The sequence below is a fragment of the Dipodomys ordii genome, unplaced genomic scaffold (assembly GCF_000151885.1).
Source record: "Dipodomys ordii isolate 6190 unplaced genomic scaffold, Dord_2.0 Scaffold1, whole genome shotgun sequence".
Classification (NCBI taxonomy): Eukaryota; Metazoa; Chordata; class Mammalia; order Rodentia; family Heteromyidae; genus Dipodomys; species Dipodomys ordii.
Window position 1 is genome coordinate 63,568,158 of NW_012267217.1, and position 13,557 is coordinate 63,581,714.

Sequence of the window (13,557 nt, forward strand, 5' to 3'; positions counted from 1 at the left end):
AAACACACACACACACACACACACACACACACACACACACACACTCAAAGAAATGGAAACAGCAAATAGTTACATGAAAAGATGCTCAAGTATACAAGTCATTGAAGAAAGAGAAGTTAAAACAAGATACATTTTTGTCCAATAGATTAGAGAAGTCACAGAGGTTTGATATTGAGCTAGAGAGGATGGCGTGTGTGTGCATGTGTGTATATGTGTGCATGCATGCTTGTCTGTCTGCGTGCCTGCATATGCGTATGTGTACGTAAGGGGGGAGGGTTGGGAGATCAGCCTCCCTTCTGAGCAAACAGAAGACCCAGTATCCCAGACCCAGAAGAGCTTATTCTAGACCTTTCTGGCTTTGGGTTACTTTTCCACACATAATGAGGAATCTAGGGATGGGCCTGGGTTGAAACAAGGAGTTCATTTACGGTTTATATCTATCTTGTTCCCATAGCCTAGAGGTATTAAAATACTTTAAATGGTGTTATGCACAAAACCCACGTTGCGCGGTGCAGACCCTTTCACTCCGGATGGGCCATTGACACTGGAACGTTTCCTGGTTCAGAGCATTTAAGATGCAGGCTTTGACCAGGGATGCACAGCCTCCGTTGCCTTCTGAGCAGCATGTTGGGGGGACCCAGCATACTTCACAATGCGCCTCATTTTGTGCACAGCCCCTGCTGAGCACCTGCCCCAGGGCCACAGCCAGGGGGCCTGGCTCTCCAGCCAGAGCTGTCCGTGTCTGCGTTGGCCTGCGCTGTGTCCCCTGCCTTACTAAAGCCCCTTGTTTTCTTGGGGCAAACCTATCATTTAACACCAACACCCAACTCATTCCCAGGGCAAAAGGAAGCTTGTGGTTTGTGTGTGTGTTTTTCTTTTTAAAGAAAAGCTAAGATATAACTGTGAAGAGTTCACAATGGGAAGCTGCTAAAAACCACGACCCAGCCAGGCGCCGGTGGCTCACGCTTATAATCCTAGCTACTGAGGAGGCTGAGATATGAGGATCACAGTTCAAAGCCAGCCCAGCCAAGAAAAGTCTGTGAGACTCTATCTCCAATAAACCACTAGAAAACTGGAAGTGGTGCTGTGGCTCAAACGGCAGAACGCTCGCCTGGAGCTGAAGAGCTGAGGAACAGCGCCCAAGCCCAGAGTTCAAGCCCCACAACTGACCAAAAAACCCCCCAAACCCACCACCCAAACAGCTGTGGGATGAGGTGGAGACAAAGCTGGAGAAACTCAGGGAGGGTGACAGACCCTGGAGTATCCACCACCAAGGTCACATCTGGGTCACTCTTTGTTTCTTTTAAATAAGGAAAATGTATTAGTAAATAACTTAGGCAATTTAAGAACATTTAAAAATGAGGTGGCAGCACTGTTCACAATAGCCAGGATATGGAAACCACCCAGATACCCCACTACAGATGAATAGATAAAAAAATTGTGGTACCTATAGACAATGGAATATTATGCAGCCATTAGAAAGGACAAAATAATGGCATTCGCAAGGAAATGGATGGAACTAGAAGAAGTCACGTCGAGTGAGGTAAGCCAAGAGCAAAGAGACTAATGGCACATGGTCTCTTTGATAAGTGGATGTTAAATCCAAAATGTAAGGTGATACAACAAAGTAAATAAGACTTGAGAAATAAAGGACCTCCACTCATCTGATTGAATTACTAAATACTAAATAACCTCATGCTGCTGATCACATATATGGTATATATGTGCACATCTGAGGGAAACTAGGAGGACACAGAACGAGAGGGAAACAGGAGAAAACATACAACAGTGGGACCCAGCAGCTTCTCTGGCCATTGATCAAAACGAACTAAGCAACACAATGGCAGCAATGGGAGGGAGGGAATGAGTGGGAAAGAGGGAACAGCTGACACTAAGCAAAAGGAAAGGAATGTACATATCACCTGATTGGAAGGAATAACTGTATTGTCAAAGCTCATAGAACTCATATACTTTATAGACCATGATAGACAATTTGCCCCATGAAGGTTAGAATGTGTTTGTGACTTTAAGTATCACTATCTCACAATACTGTGAAATTTGTGAAATTATGTAACCACTTAATCACAATAAAGAATTTGCAAAAAAAAATGAGGTGACACTTTATCTGTACGAGGATGTCTTTAACTGTTCACTTCATCCTTTTCTTTTTTATCCTATCCCATTCTGTCTGGTAATAGGGTGGATTTACTGTTTTGGTTTCTTTTTGGTTAGGGCATGGGGCTTGAACCCTGGGCCTGGGTGCTGCCCCTCAGCTCTTCAGCTCAAGGCTAGCCCTCTACCACTCCAGCCACAGCCCCACTTCTGATTTTCTGGTGGTTTATTAGAGATAAGAGTCGTGTGGACTTTCCTGCCTGGGCTGGCTATGAACTTCGATCCTCAGATCTCAGCCTCCTGAGTAGCTAGGATTATAGGCGTGAGCCACCAGCGCTCAGCCTGGTTTACTTTTTTAATCCATTGAATCTCTGGACCTTGCACTTGTGAAGCTGGTGCTCTTCTTCTGCTGAATCCTACTTTTTGCTAGTTTATTTATTTATTGTCAGTCATGGGGCTAGAACTCTAGGCCTCATCTCTTCAGCTCAAGGCGAGTGCTCTACCCCTTGAGCCACAGCGCCACTTCCAATTTTCTGGTGGTTTATTGGAGATAAGAGTCTCACGGACTTTCCTGCCAGGCTGGCTTTGAACTGTGATCCTCAGCTCTCAGGCTCCTGAGCAGCTAGGATCACAGGCATGATTTCATTTTCTTTTTTAGGTAGGGTCTTGCTTCCCATCTAGGCATGTTCCTCAGCAGTAATCTGCCTGCTCTGGGGCTCCGTAGTCTCTGGGCTGGCAGGCACATGCCACTGCGTCCAGCTTCCCTCTGTGGAACCTCAGCTTAGCCAGGTCCCTCCATTCTCCCAATCTCAGCCTCCCTTGTAGCTTGAGGTACAAGTACACACCACCACACCCAGTTACGGGCTGAGAAGGGATCTCGTGAACTTTTCTGCACAAGCGGGGCTCTAACTATGATCCTTTTATTCTCAGCCTCCAACCTAGAATTACAGGTGTGGCCTCCAAAGCTACATTTATGGTTATGGCTTAGGTCTGAGGTTTGATTTTTTTTCTGCCTCTTTGCCATTTGCAGTCCTTTCCTATGTAATATAAAAAGGCCTTCTTTTTCTCTTTTAGTTCCATTCATGTTGTAAAACTTTATACATATATGTTTTTAAGTTCTGCATATTTAGGATTTCTCTCTACATTACACTGAAATTTCATTTTTTTTAAAAGTAATAAAGCTGGGTGCCAATGGCTCACACCTGTAATCCTAGCTACTCAGGAGGCTGAGGTCTGAGGATTGTGGTTTGAAGCCAGCCAGGCTGGAAAGTCCGTGAGACTCTTATCTCCAATTAACCAGCAAAAAGCCAAAAGTGGAGCTATGGCTCAAGTGGTAGAAAGCCTTAGGAGAAAAAAACTAAAGGACAGCACTTAGGCCCTGAGCTCAGGCCCCAGGATGGCACACCAAGAAAAACTCCAGTGAAGTCTTGACACAGCCATTTACAAATCACTGCTCATAAGCTACAAGGGAGGTCAACGTTTAGACACATTTCTGATTCTGTGGCAGCCGCCCAGGTGAGCCAGTCCCTCAACGAACAGTTTCATCTAGGCCTCCCTTGGATCAAAACTACGGTAAAGCTGAGTCTGGGGTTGATGGCGCAGTCAGGAGCTGGTCTCAGCCTCTTTAACTGTGTGTGTGGTCTGTTTTTGTTTTGTTTTTGCTTTTTATTTATTTAAGAGAATTGGGGGGGATGTCATTGTGTAGTTCAGGCTGTGTTCAAGCGGCCTCTTGCCTCAGCTTCCCAAATGGCCGGGCTATTCTGCCTTTTAGATAATCAATAAGAGAAAATGTTTCTACAGAAACAGGAGCCACCGGGCGTGACTGGGGGGTGGGGGGACGGGGAGGAGGAACAGTAAGGAAGGTCCAGCTGCGGGAGGTGCGGGAGGAGGGGCGTATGAGGGCACAGAGTGGGAAGCTGGTCCCCAAAGCTCTTCAATATCCATTCTCGAAATTTCTCAGTCAAGGGGTCCCTGGGGTCAGGAGCGGAGCGAGGCTTGGTGGTGGAGCCCTGGCCTAGCATTCAGGAGGCCCTGGGTTCCATCACTGGCAGGGCTTGTGTATGTACAAAATTCACAAGAAACATGCATTGGCATACCTACAATTAATTCCTCTCCCGGCCTCTCTCCTTACCATCCACTCTCTGCCCCTGTATCTCTACCCATGCATCTCCCAGCGCCCAAATGATCTTTATCGGACTGAAACCAACAATCCCATTTCTCAACACACACACACACACACACACACACACACACACACACACACACACAGTTACTGGGCATTTTTCATCGATTATTTCTCTCTGGTTGTAACAAAGCATTAGGCAGCTCACCGGCCCTCCCTCAGCCTCCTCCCTGTCAGTCACCTGGACCACCACAGGAAGGGCTGAGTGACAGTCCTGAGTCCCAAATTTCTGCACATTTGTAGGAGTAGGGGGCCGCCAGGGGACAGGCACAAGGGTTCATCTCTCAGAGCCCCTCTCCTTCCCAGTTCAAATGGCCCCAGAATAAAGCTGGGGCATGGGACCAATGTCCGTAACGTATAGTAAACTGGAGTCATTTTCAAATTCAGTCTCAGCTACTGCTTGGACTCCTCCCGTGTGACAGGAAGGTCCCCCAATAATAAAGGAGGATGCACCCCTCCTCCCCCCCAACACACACCAGCTTCTGACCTAGAGAAACAGTGGGAAACAGTGATCACTCCCAGCCTGTTCTGGGCAGATGAGGCTGGCTGGTGACCCAGCACCGCCGTCCCTGCCAGGGCTCACCTCCTGCAGCCTGACTTCCTCCGGCTGAAGGATGTCCAGCACGCCACTGCTCCGGATCTCAGGCAGATCCTGCCAGAGGTTGAACCTGGAATGGGGATTACTGAGCAGGCAGATCTGGGGCAGAGCTTTCCTCTCAGGCGGGCTTATGGGTTCCTCCTCTTCCTCCTCCTCTTCCTCCTCGTCTGGGGTGTCTTCCCCCGTTGGGGACCCTTCTTCATTGTCTTGGATTTCTGCATCTTGTTGCCTCCTGGTTTCAATTTCTTGGAGAGTGGATTTATCTCTGTATTCTTGATACAGGAGCCCTGAAATCAAAAGAGTTGTAGTCAGGAAGACAGAGAAGATTTCAGATAAAGACCATCGCCAGTCTCCAAGGCAAGGAGGCTTCTGTTCTTCTCTGGAGAGGATACAGGTTGGGAATGGTGGCTCCCACCCACCATCCCAGCTACTGGGGAGAGACGTGAGTAGGGAGATCACGGGCTGAGGCCAGCCTCTAAAACACAAGACTCTATCCGAAAAAGAACAAACGAGGGCTGGGATGTGGCTGAAGTGACGAATGCCAAGAGACTGAGTTCAAACCCAAGTATGAGGGGGCGGGGAGAGGGTCTAGCTGATGCCCAGCAGGCTCCAGGATCATCATTTCTGGGGAAGATGGGCATGTGTAAGTTTTTACCAACAAATAAAAAAAATCCAAGCTGGGCGCCGATGGCTCACGCCTGTAATCCTAGCAACTCAGGAGGCTAAGATCTGAGGATCATGGTTCAAAGCCAGCCTGGGCAGGAAAGTCCATGAGACTCTTATCTCCAATTAACCACTAGAAAACCAGAAGTGGCGCTGTGGCTCAAGTGGTAGAGCGCTAGCCTTGAGCTGAAGAGCTGAGGGACAGGGCCCAGGCCCAGAGTTCAAACCCCATGATCAAAAAAATAAAATAAAATAAAGAAATTCCAAATAAATTCAGTTCAGTCACACAAATATATGCGTTCCCCATACATGCTGGGCAAAACTAGAACGTAGATTGTGTTCATAACCATGTATGCAAAGTGCATGGAAATGTCCTGATCATGTTTTGATATCCCAGCAGGATCGTTTCCACAGCCTTGAGTGCTTCAGTATTAAGAGTCAAGTCTATTCACCCATGTGTGGAGAGCAGAGTAGCTGTTAAGTTTCTGTGCTAAAGAATGAACTAGGGTTTCATCGAGCAGAAGACCGTAAAGAGAAGCACAGCATTTTTCAGCATTCAGCCCTGTTCCCTGACCCACTGTACTTCAGTGCCTTCCGCGTCCCAGGGGCGGTTTTGGGGTACAGAATAATCTGAACAAACACAGCATCCCATGGGCAAAGCCCATCTGGTCTGTCCTGGCTGTGGGGTGGAGGGCCTGGCTGAGCAAGGACAGGGAGGGGTGATCCTGTCTGCCCTAAGGTCGGGGAGGGGGTGGGGGGGAGAGGGAGTCTTGTTGGAGGCAGGACTCTCCCGAGTGTGTGTGTTGGGGGAGAGACCCCAGGAGACTCCAGGCAAGCAGCTGATCTGCTTGTGCAGAGGAGCTTGGCTGAGAAGGACACGGCTGCGGTGTTTCCGGAATGACAAAGGAGGCCTCCATGAAGGGCAGGGAAAGGCCGGGGGCCCACCTAGGGCCCAGTGGCAAGCTAGAAGCTGAAGCCCACCACGGGCTGGCACTGGGTCCGGAGCAGTCCAGGCTTCTAACGTGGCAAGGCTGTCTGCTGCCTCCTTCGAGGGAGATGGGGGACAGGAGTGCAGGGTCTGGGGGGGGTGGTAGAGAAGTGGAAAATGCAGCTGGGGTCCCCAGTGGAGGGGCTCTGTTGGACCACTGGGTGCATCTACACAGAGCCTAGATAAGCAAGCGGCCAGGTCCCCTGGATTTGTCCAGGAAGGTTCCAGAAAGGCTTCACGAATCACGTGGGAAGGTTTCGCTGCGGGCGTGAGCTGCCATCCCTCCTTCACATGTTTAACACATCTAAGCAGCGGCCAGGGAAAGGAAGAGAAGCCAACTGCAGGGCAAATCCCCAATACGGCTGGATGAGGCGCGTGCGTGAGCGGGGGCCGGGGAGCCCCTGTGCATTCAGCAGCCAGGTCAAGCCTTCATTTGGGGGGAGACAGCATGACCTGATGATTTTTCCCCTGTGGGATTGCAAGATTTCCAGCCAGCAGAATGTGACATGGCTGCGACACGAGGTTCATGTGACAAAGGAATGAACAAAGAACAGGAGAGGCTACATGACACGTGGCCCCGGGTTGAACAGGTGCTAGTGAAGTCTCCAGTTACCCAGAAACCCCTCCTCTGCAGCAGGTTACTTGGTATCCCACCATGTGGATGCCCTTGGTGGCCACTGCCTGGCTGAGCCGGGCTGAGGAAGCATGGGGTCTCACCTGCCTCGGCCTCGGCCAGCTTCAGAGCTCGGAGGCTGAGATCTGAGGATCGCAGTTCAAAGCCAGCCAGGACAGAAAAGTCCACGAGACTCTTACCTCTAATCAAATACTCAGAAAAAGCTGGAGGTGGCTGTGGCTCAAGTGGCAGAGCACTAGCTTTGAGCACAAAAAGCAGCTCAGGGACAGCGCCCAACCTCTTAGTTCAAGCCAGCCTTGTGGGCAGTGGGGCTGCCGTGGTATTTCTGAAAGCGCATGGTGGCGTGGGCTGTCTCTCCTTGGTCCCCTCGTGTGGGCTGGGAGGGGTTGCTCTCTGCGTGACCTATTCTGGGCTGGGGTGGGGGAGGAAAGGTGGGGGGAGAGGGCCAGGTCCCTGCCTTCCACCAGTGCGGAGTCTAGGCATGGACACCGTCACCAGCTGGTGGCTATGGTCTGATGGCTAGTCTCCTCACTCCTCCTCAAATGTCCATGCTGGAATCTAACACCCCTGGTGACAGTGTCAGGGGTGGGTGGGGCCCTCGAGGAAGCTATTCCCACGAGGGGGAACAGGACTTCTATAGAGGAGGCCAGGGACCAAGTGTATCACATGACTGAGATCCGAGGATCATGGTTCAAGGCCAGCCTGGGCAAGAAAATCCACGAGACTCTCATTTCTAATTAACCACCAAAAAGCAGTAAGTAGAGCTGTGGCTCAAGTAGTGAAACACCAACTTTAAGTGTTAAAAGTAAGCAACAGTGCCCAGATCCTGATTAAAGGAGGGGAGGAAGTCTCCCTTCCACCACAGGAAACTTCTAGAAGATGCTATGAAGCACAGCGTGGCTCTCAGCAGACACAGGATCTGATGGTGTCGAGCCTCGGGGCTTCCGGCATCCAGAACTGGATTTGTGAATCACCCGGAGATGGGGTTTGGTTGTGGCCGGTGGAGGTTCATGCTGGCTTGGTCCCCAGTATGGGGATGTTGAGGCAGAAGAGAATCAAGTTCAAGAAGGCACTGTTCTAAAAGCAGAGGCCCGGTCCCGGATCCTCGGACTTCCTGACTTGGTGCTCCGTCCTTCGCACATCACGATGTAATGTCCCAAACCATGACGTCACCCACCATTTGTGATAGAGCCAGCAACGGCTGGAGCCAGGCTCACAGACCCACAAATATAAACCCAATAAACCTCTGCTCTGTGAAAAGTTCCTGCCTCTACTACTTCATTACAGTCACACAAAACAGCCTCAGGAACCCAGTCTAATACTGGGCCAGGAGGGGAAGGGAACATCTCCTAAGGGCTTCTCAGAAAAGTGCCCCTTCCAAAGTACACTTGAAGACAAACTGCCCTTCCGGCTTCTACAGACCACTGCTTGAGGGCTATGGCAGCCATCTGGTAACACGAGGCCCAAGAGAAGAAAGGAAAGGAGAAAAACAGCTGAGTGCTTGTTTGGGGTGTGAACCAACTCTGGAACTTCCCGCCTCTCAACTCTTTAACGGAGACAGCCTGTGTCAATTGTTTAGGATTGCTTTTTGTTTTTTTAAATGAATATCCTGTTGCTTGTAGCCAAAAGACTTACAATAAAAGTAACTTTAGGACTTCTATATTGTGTTTTTTTTTGGTGGGGGTCCTGTCTTGGGGCCTGAACTCTGGGCCTGGGCGCTGTCCCTCAGCTCCTCAGCTCAAGGCTAGCACTCTACCACTTGAGCCACAGCACCACTTCCGGCTTTTTTCTTTTTGCTTATGTGGTGCTGAGAAATCAAACCCAGGACCTCATACATGCAAGGCAAGCACTCTACCACTGAGCCACCTTCCCAGCCCCACTATTTTGTGTTTTTTTGGTAGTCCTGGAGTTGTAACTCCGGGCTTTGCACTTGATAGGCAAAAGTTCTACCACTTGAGCCATATCATAGAACCATATCATAGAACCTCTCTGTTATGGTTATTTTTCAAATAAGGTCTTCATTTTTGTCCAGGCCAACCTGGACAGCAATCCTCCTGTTTTAGTCCAGCCTCATGCCCAGATTTTTCTGTTGAGATGAGGTATTGCAAATTGTTTATTTCAGGTGCCCTGGAATCTTAGTCCTTTCCTTGTAGCTTGGATGACAAGCATGTGGCACTCTGCCCAGCTATTAGTTGAGAGGAGGGTCTGACTAGCTTTTTGCTCAGGCTGGCCTCAAACCATGATCCTTCTGATCTCCACCTCCCAAGTAACTAAGAAGACAGGCTTAAGTTACCAGCACCTGGCAATATTTAGGATGCAAAATACATACCTGTGGGCAGGTATATATTTGGGCACATGATGTAACCATTTTCTATAACTTTTCTTTTTGCGGGTGTGCCTTAAATTCAGATTACCATACAAAAATATTTACCAAGAAATTCTACGTTATGATAAAAGCTGTACTATTATATCATGTCTTCTTATTTTATATTGTGGACTTAGTAGACACAATTTCATGTGGACGTTAGCTTTCCAGGCAAAAGGTAGCACTCATAGCTAGGTACAGTGGCTCAAACCTATACTTGAGAGGTACCCGGTACTTGGGAGGTGGAAACAGGGGAGAGTGGCTGAACACAAGCTTGAGTATGAAGTTTCAGATGATGTTATCTTAGCCAGTGTTCGGTGCGGTGGAACGTGCCTGTTATCCCAGCTACGGGTGAAGCATTATGGGCACAGGCCTGTCATGCCAGTGATAAAGGGAGACCCATTGCAATAGGAGGATCACAGTCCAGGCCTACCTCAAAAACAACCATGTGTTAGCTTGGTGCTTGTGGCTCAACACCTGCAAATCTTAGTTACCCAGGAGGCTGAAATATAAGGATTACAATTTGAAGCCACTCCAGGTAGGAAAGTCCATGAGACTCTTAATTAGCCAATTAATCACCAAGAAAACCCCAAATGTGGTGCTATGACTCAAGTGGCAGAGTGCTAGTCTTGAGCACTAAAGCTTAGGGACAGTGCCCAGCCTCTGAATTCAAGCCACAAAACTGGCACAAAAAACAAACAACAAGGGGCTGGGAAGGTGGCTCAGTGGTAGAGTGCTTGCCTTGCATGCCTAAGGTCCTGGGTTCAATTCCTCAGCACCACATAAGCAAAACGAAAAAAACAACAAACAACAAGCCAGGTGCCGGTGGCTCATGCCTGTAATCCTAGCTACTCAGGAGGCTGAGATCTGAGTATCTTGGTTCAACGTCAGCCTGGGCAGGAAAGTCTGTGAGACTCTTATCTCCAATAAACCACTAGAAAACCAGAAGTGGAGCTGTGGCTCAAGTGATAGAGCACTTGCCTTGAGCTGAAGAGCTGAGGGACAGCGCCCAAGCCCAGAGTTCAAGCCCCACAACAACAACAACAACAACAAACATATCTTGTCGTGTATTGGTAGCTCATGCTTGTAATCCTACCTACTCAGGAGGCTGAAATATGGAAGATGGCCTGCAAAGAGCATGAATGGTAGTGTGACTCAGGCGGTAAGAGTGCCAGCCAAGCAAGCAAGCACAGTGAGCACAATACCCTGAGTTTAAACGCCTGAACCAGCCAAAAATAAATAAGTAACTATCTCAATAATAACCACCCAGAAAAAAGTATTGGAGAACTGGGTCAAGCAATAAACTGCCTGCCCTGAGTCCAACCCCAAGTACTACCAAATAATAATAATAATAAAAGTAAAGCTTACACTTGCGCTGTTATATGCAAGTGGGACCAGAAGGCTGTTCTAACTGAAGCCGTCTGTACCAGGCTGGCGTCTGTACCAGGCTGGCGTCTGTACCAGGCTGTCTGGCTGTGGTCCCTGCAGAGGGTGAGGATGTCCCCAGCTCCTCTGGCTAATGTCCTCAAAGCCATTCAAAATCTCTCTTTTGGAATTTTTTTTTCTTTGAGTAAATACTTCAAGTGGGAAGTTGTAAAGGGCAAAGGATTCATTCATTATTTAATGAGCAACTTCTTTGTGCCAAGCATTGTGTTAGGTGCTATAGAGTAATGCGCACACGCACACACACACACACACTCAAGCACACAAAATCACCACAGCCACTGTGCTGACAGGTAGATAGAATATTACACATAGTCCCAGACAGAAGTCTGTCTGGTGTTGGTGACAGCCATGCAAAATTCAGCAAGATGTTCTGTATAACACCATCAGTCCATTCTATTCTCCACCCCCCCCAATTCCTTGAGGTCCTCAGGAACCAGTGCCCTTCCCTGACACCTGACAGAGCCCCTTCTCTCCAGGCTTAACACGGTCATCAGGTCTACAACCAAGAGCTGTGAGGTGGGCCAGGGGCCCATGACTCCTCCCCATGACACCTACAGGCCCTAGCAGCAGCCACGGAAAAGGATTCAACATCAGAGTTTCCCTGTCTGACAGAGGAGGAAACTGAAGCAGAGACCAGGCTCAGCGTCTTGGAGCTCCTGCTCTGAGGCCGCGGGCACAGCATGTAGGAAGGAAGCCCCTGCGGCTCATAGCACAGCCAGGGCATCTGAGAGGGATACAGATCTCTTCACAGCGCTGACCCTGATCTGAGCCACTAAGAGGCAGAAGTCAATTCCCATTACAGACAAGCAGATGAGGTCACGTGGCAGGCCTCACTATGCATTGAAGGACGGGTGGGTGGCAGAGAGCTGGAAGGAGGGGGCATTTGGGAGCTTGTTTCAAAACCAGGATTTCCTAACTGGCATGGGTTTGAGATCAGCCCATCTCAGCCCCTCCAGAAAATAACTGAAAAACCACCAGCAGCCCCCAGCCTGTAATTCAGGGGACAGGGGCCAAGCATACATGTGAGCACATCACCTCAGCTGGCAGGGCCTCTGGCTCCAGGCAGAGCAGGAGCCAAGAAGCCCTGAACCGCCAGGCATGGTGCCCATTGGGAGTTGGCTTCCACCCTGCACACACTTTGTGCCTGTCCTAGGGACTCAAGGATGATTATATATTTAGGAGAATTTTTTGGAATCTAGAATTTTTATTGAAACAAATGGACTACCGGCTGCTTTGACAACATCAAAGATTATTTTCTAGGCAGCCCAGACCATTTTCAGACTAAGGAAACCACATCATCCATTCACTGTTGCCCCTGGTGACAACAGGAGAACTAGTTTGATGTCACTAGCTTTTCTTTCTTTCTTTCTTTTAATACAAATGCTGGAGTTGTTGGGACACAGTTGCTCCCCTTTGGGGATATGTGGGGCTTTCCCACCCCCATCCCCCAAGCTTTACAGGAGCTCACAGACACCCACATATGTTCCCAAGGGCCTCCCAGGGGACACATTCCGGGAGAGGTTTTTCTGCAACCGCTGGGCTCCCTCTGCCTGTACTTTACCTTTCCTACCCCTGCAACGTGGTCACATAGCCTGGCTCTCCCCAGAAGCCCCAGGGCGCACATCTTCAGCTCCAACTGTAGCTGGGGGAGCTGGGGCGGTGTGAACCCCCCCTCCCCGGGCAGCACAGCTGGCTGGGGCGGGGTGGGGGAGGGGAAGGAGGTTCAAGGTGTGTCACCTTCTTTTTGGCAATCACGACCTGGGACAGAAAGCCACCGTTCGCCGAGAAGGACTGGGCCAAGGTGTCTCTCCGACAGAGAAGTGGACTAAGTGAACGCAGGGGTACCGCGGGAACCCGAAGCGCCCGGGGTGCATAATGTCACACGCGGCAGGCCTTGGCGAGGGGCCCCTCGGGGGCGCCGGCACGGCACGCACGTGGCGCGGGGCGCGCGCGGGCGGGCCACCCACCTATCTGCTCGATGAGGTTCCTCCAGGAGTCGGCGGGAATGGGGTGGATCCTCTGCAGGGCCTCGGTGAGGGTCGTCGGGCTGTCGGCCAGCGCCGGGCACTCCTCGGGCGTGGTCGCGTTTCCCGGGGTGGAGGACGACTCGCTGCCAGGAGGGAGGAGGGCACAGCTGGTGATTTGAAAGCGACGCCACACCTCGCGGGGTTCCCAGCGGGGTCCGCGCCCCGCGGCCGCCCCGCAGGGCTCTGCCCAGGGCATCGGGCAGGCGGAGGGGCCCCGAAGTGACCGCCGCCTTCCAGGTCGGGGCCCCGCAACACTCCCCCCCCCTTTTTTGTCACCGCACCGGGGCGCCTCGGGTGATTCATCCCCACGCCAGCCCGCCCAAACCTTCATGTTTTCGAGCTGGAAAGTTGGCGCGCCCTGCCCGCTCCGGGGCGCCGGCCCAGAGGCCGCCCCGACGGCTCCTGGGGTCTCTTGCGGCTCACGGCCGCCGTGCGACCCCAGCCCCGTTCAGGCTCGGACCCTCTCCCCTCCCTTCCCATCCCAAGGGCGCCTTGCGCGCAGAGGGGCGCCGGGCAGGACGCGCGCGCGCCCCGGGCGTCTG

The 13,557-nt window shown here is 50.8% G+C and overlaps 1 protein-coding gene across 1 annotated transcript in view; it reads right to left on the bottom strand.

The window, feature by feature from the left end:
- The window catches only part of Ngef (neuronal guanine nucleotide exchange factor), a 64,942-nt gene that overhangs the window by 19,454 nt on the left and 31,931 nt on the right, over positions 1–13,557 (bottom strand). Inside the window, exons 3-4 of the mRNA XM_013034149.1 lie at positions 12,956–13,098; positions 4,878–5,179 (exon numbers count right to left, since the gene is read on the bottom strand). Of these exons, the coding sequence (XP_012889603.1) occupies positions 4,878–5,179; positions 12,956–13,098 (445 nt within the window). The remainder of the gene's footprint in view (positions 1–4,877; positions 5,180–12,955; positions 13,099–13,557) is intronic.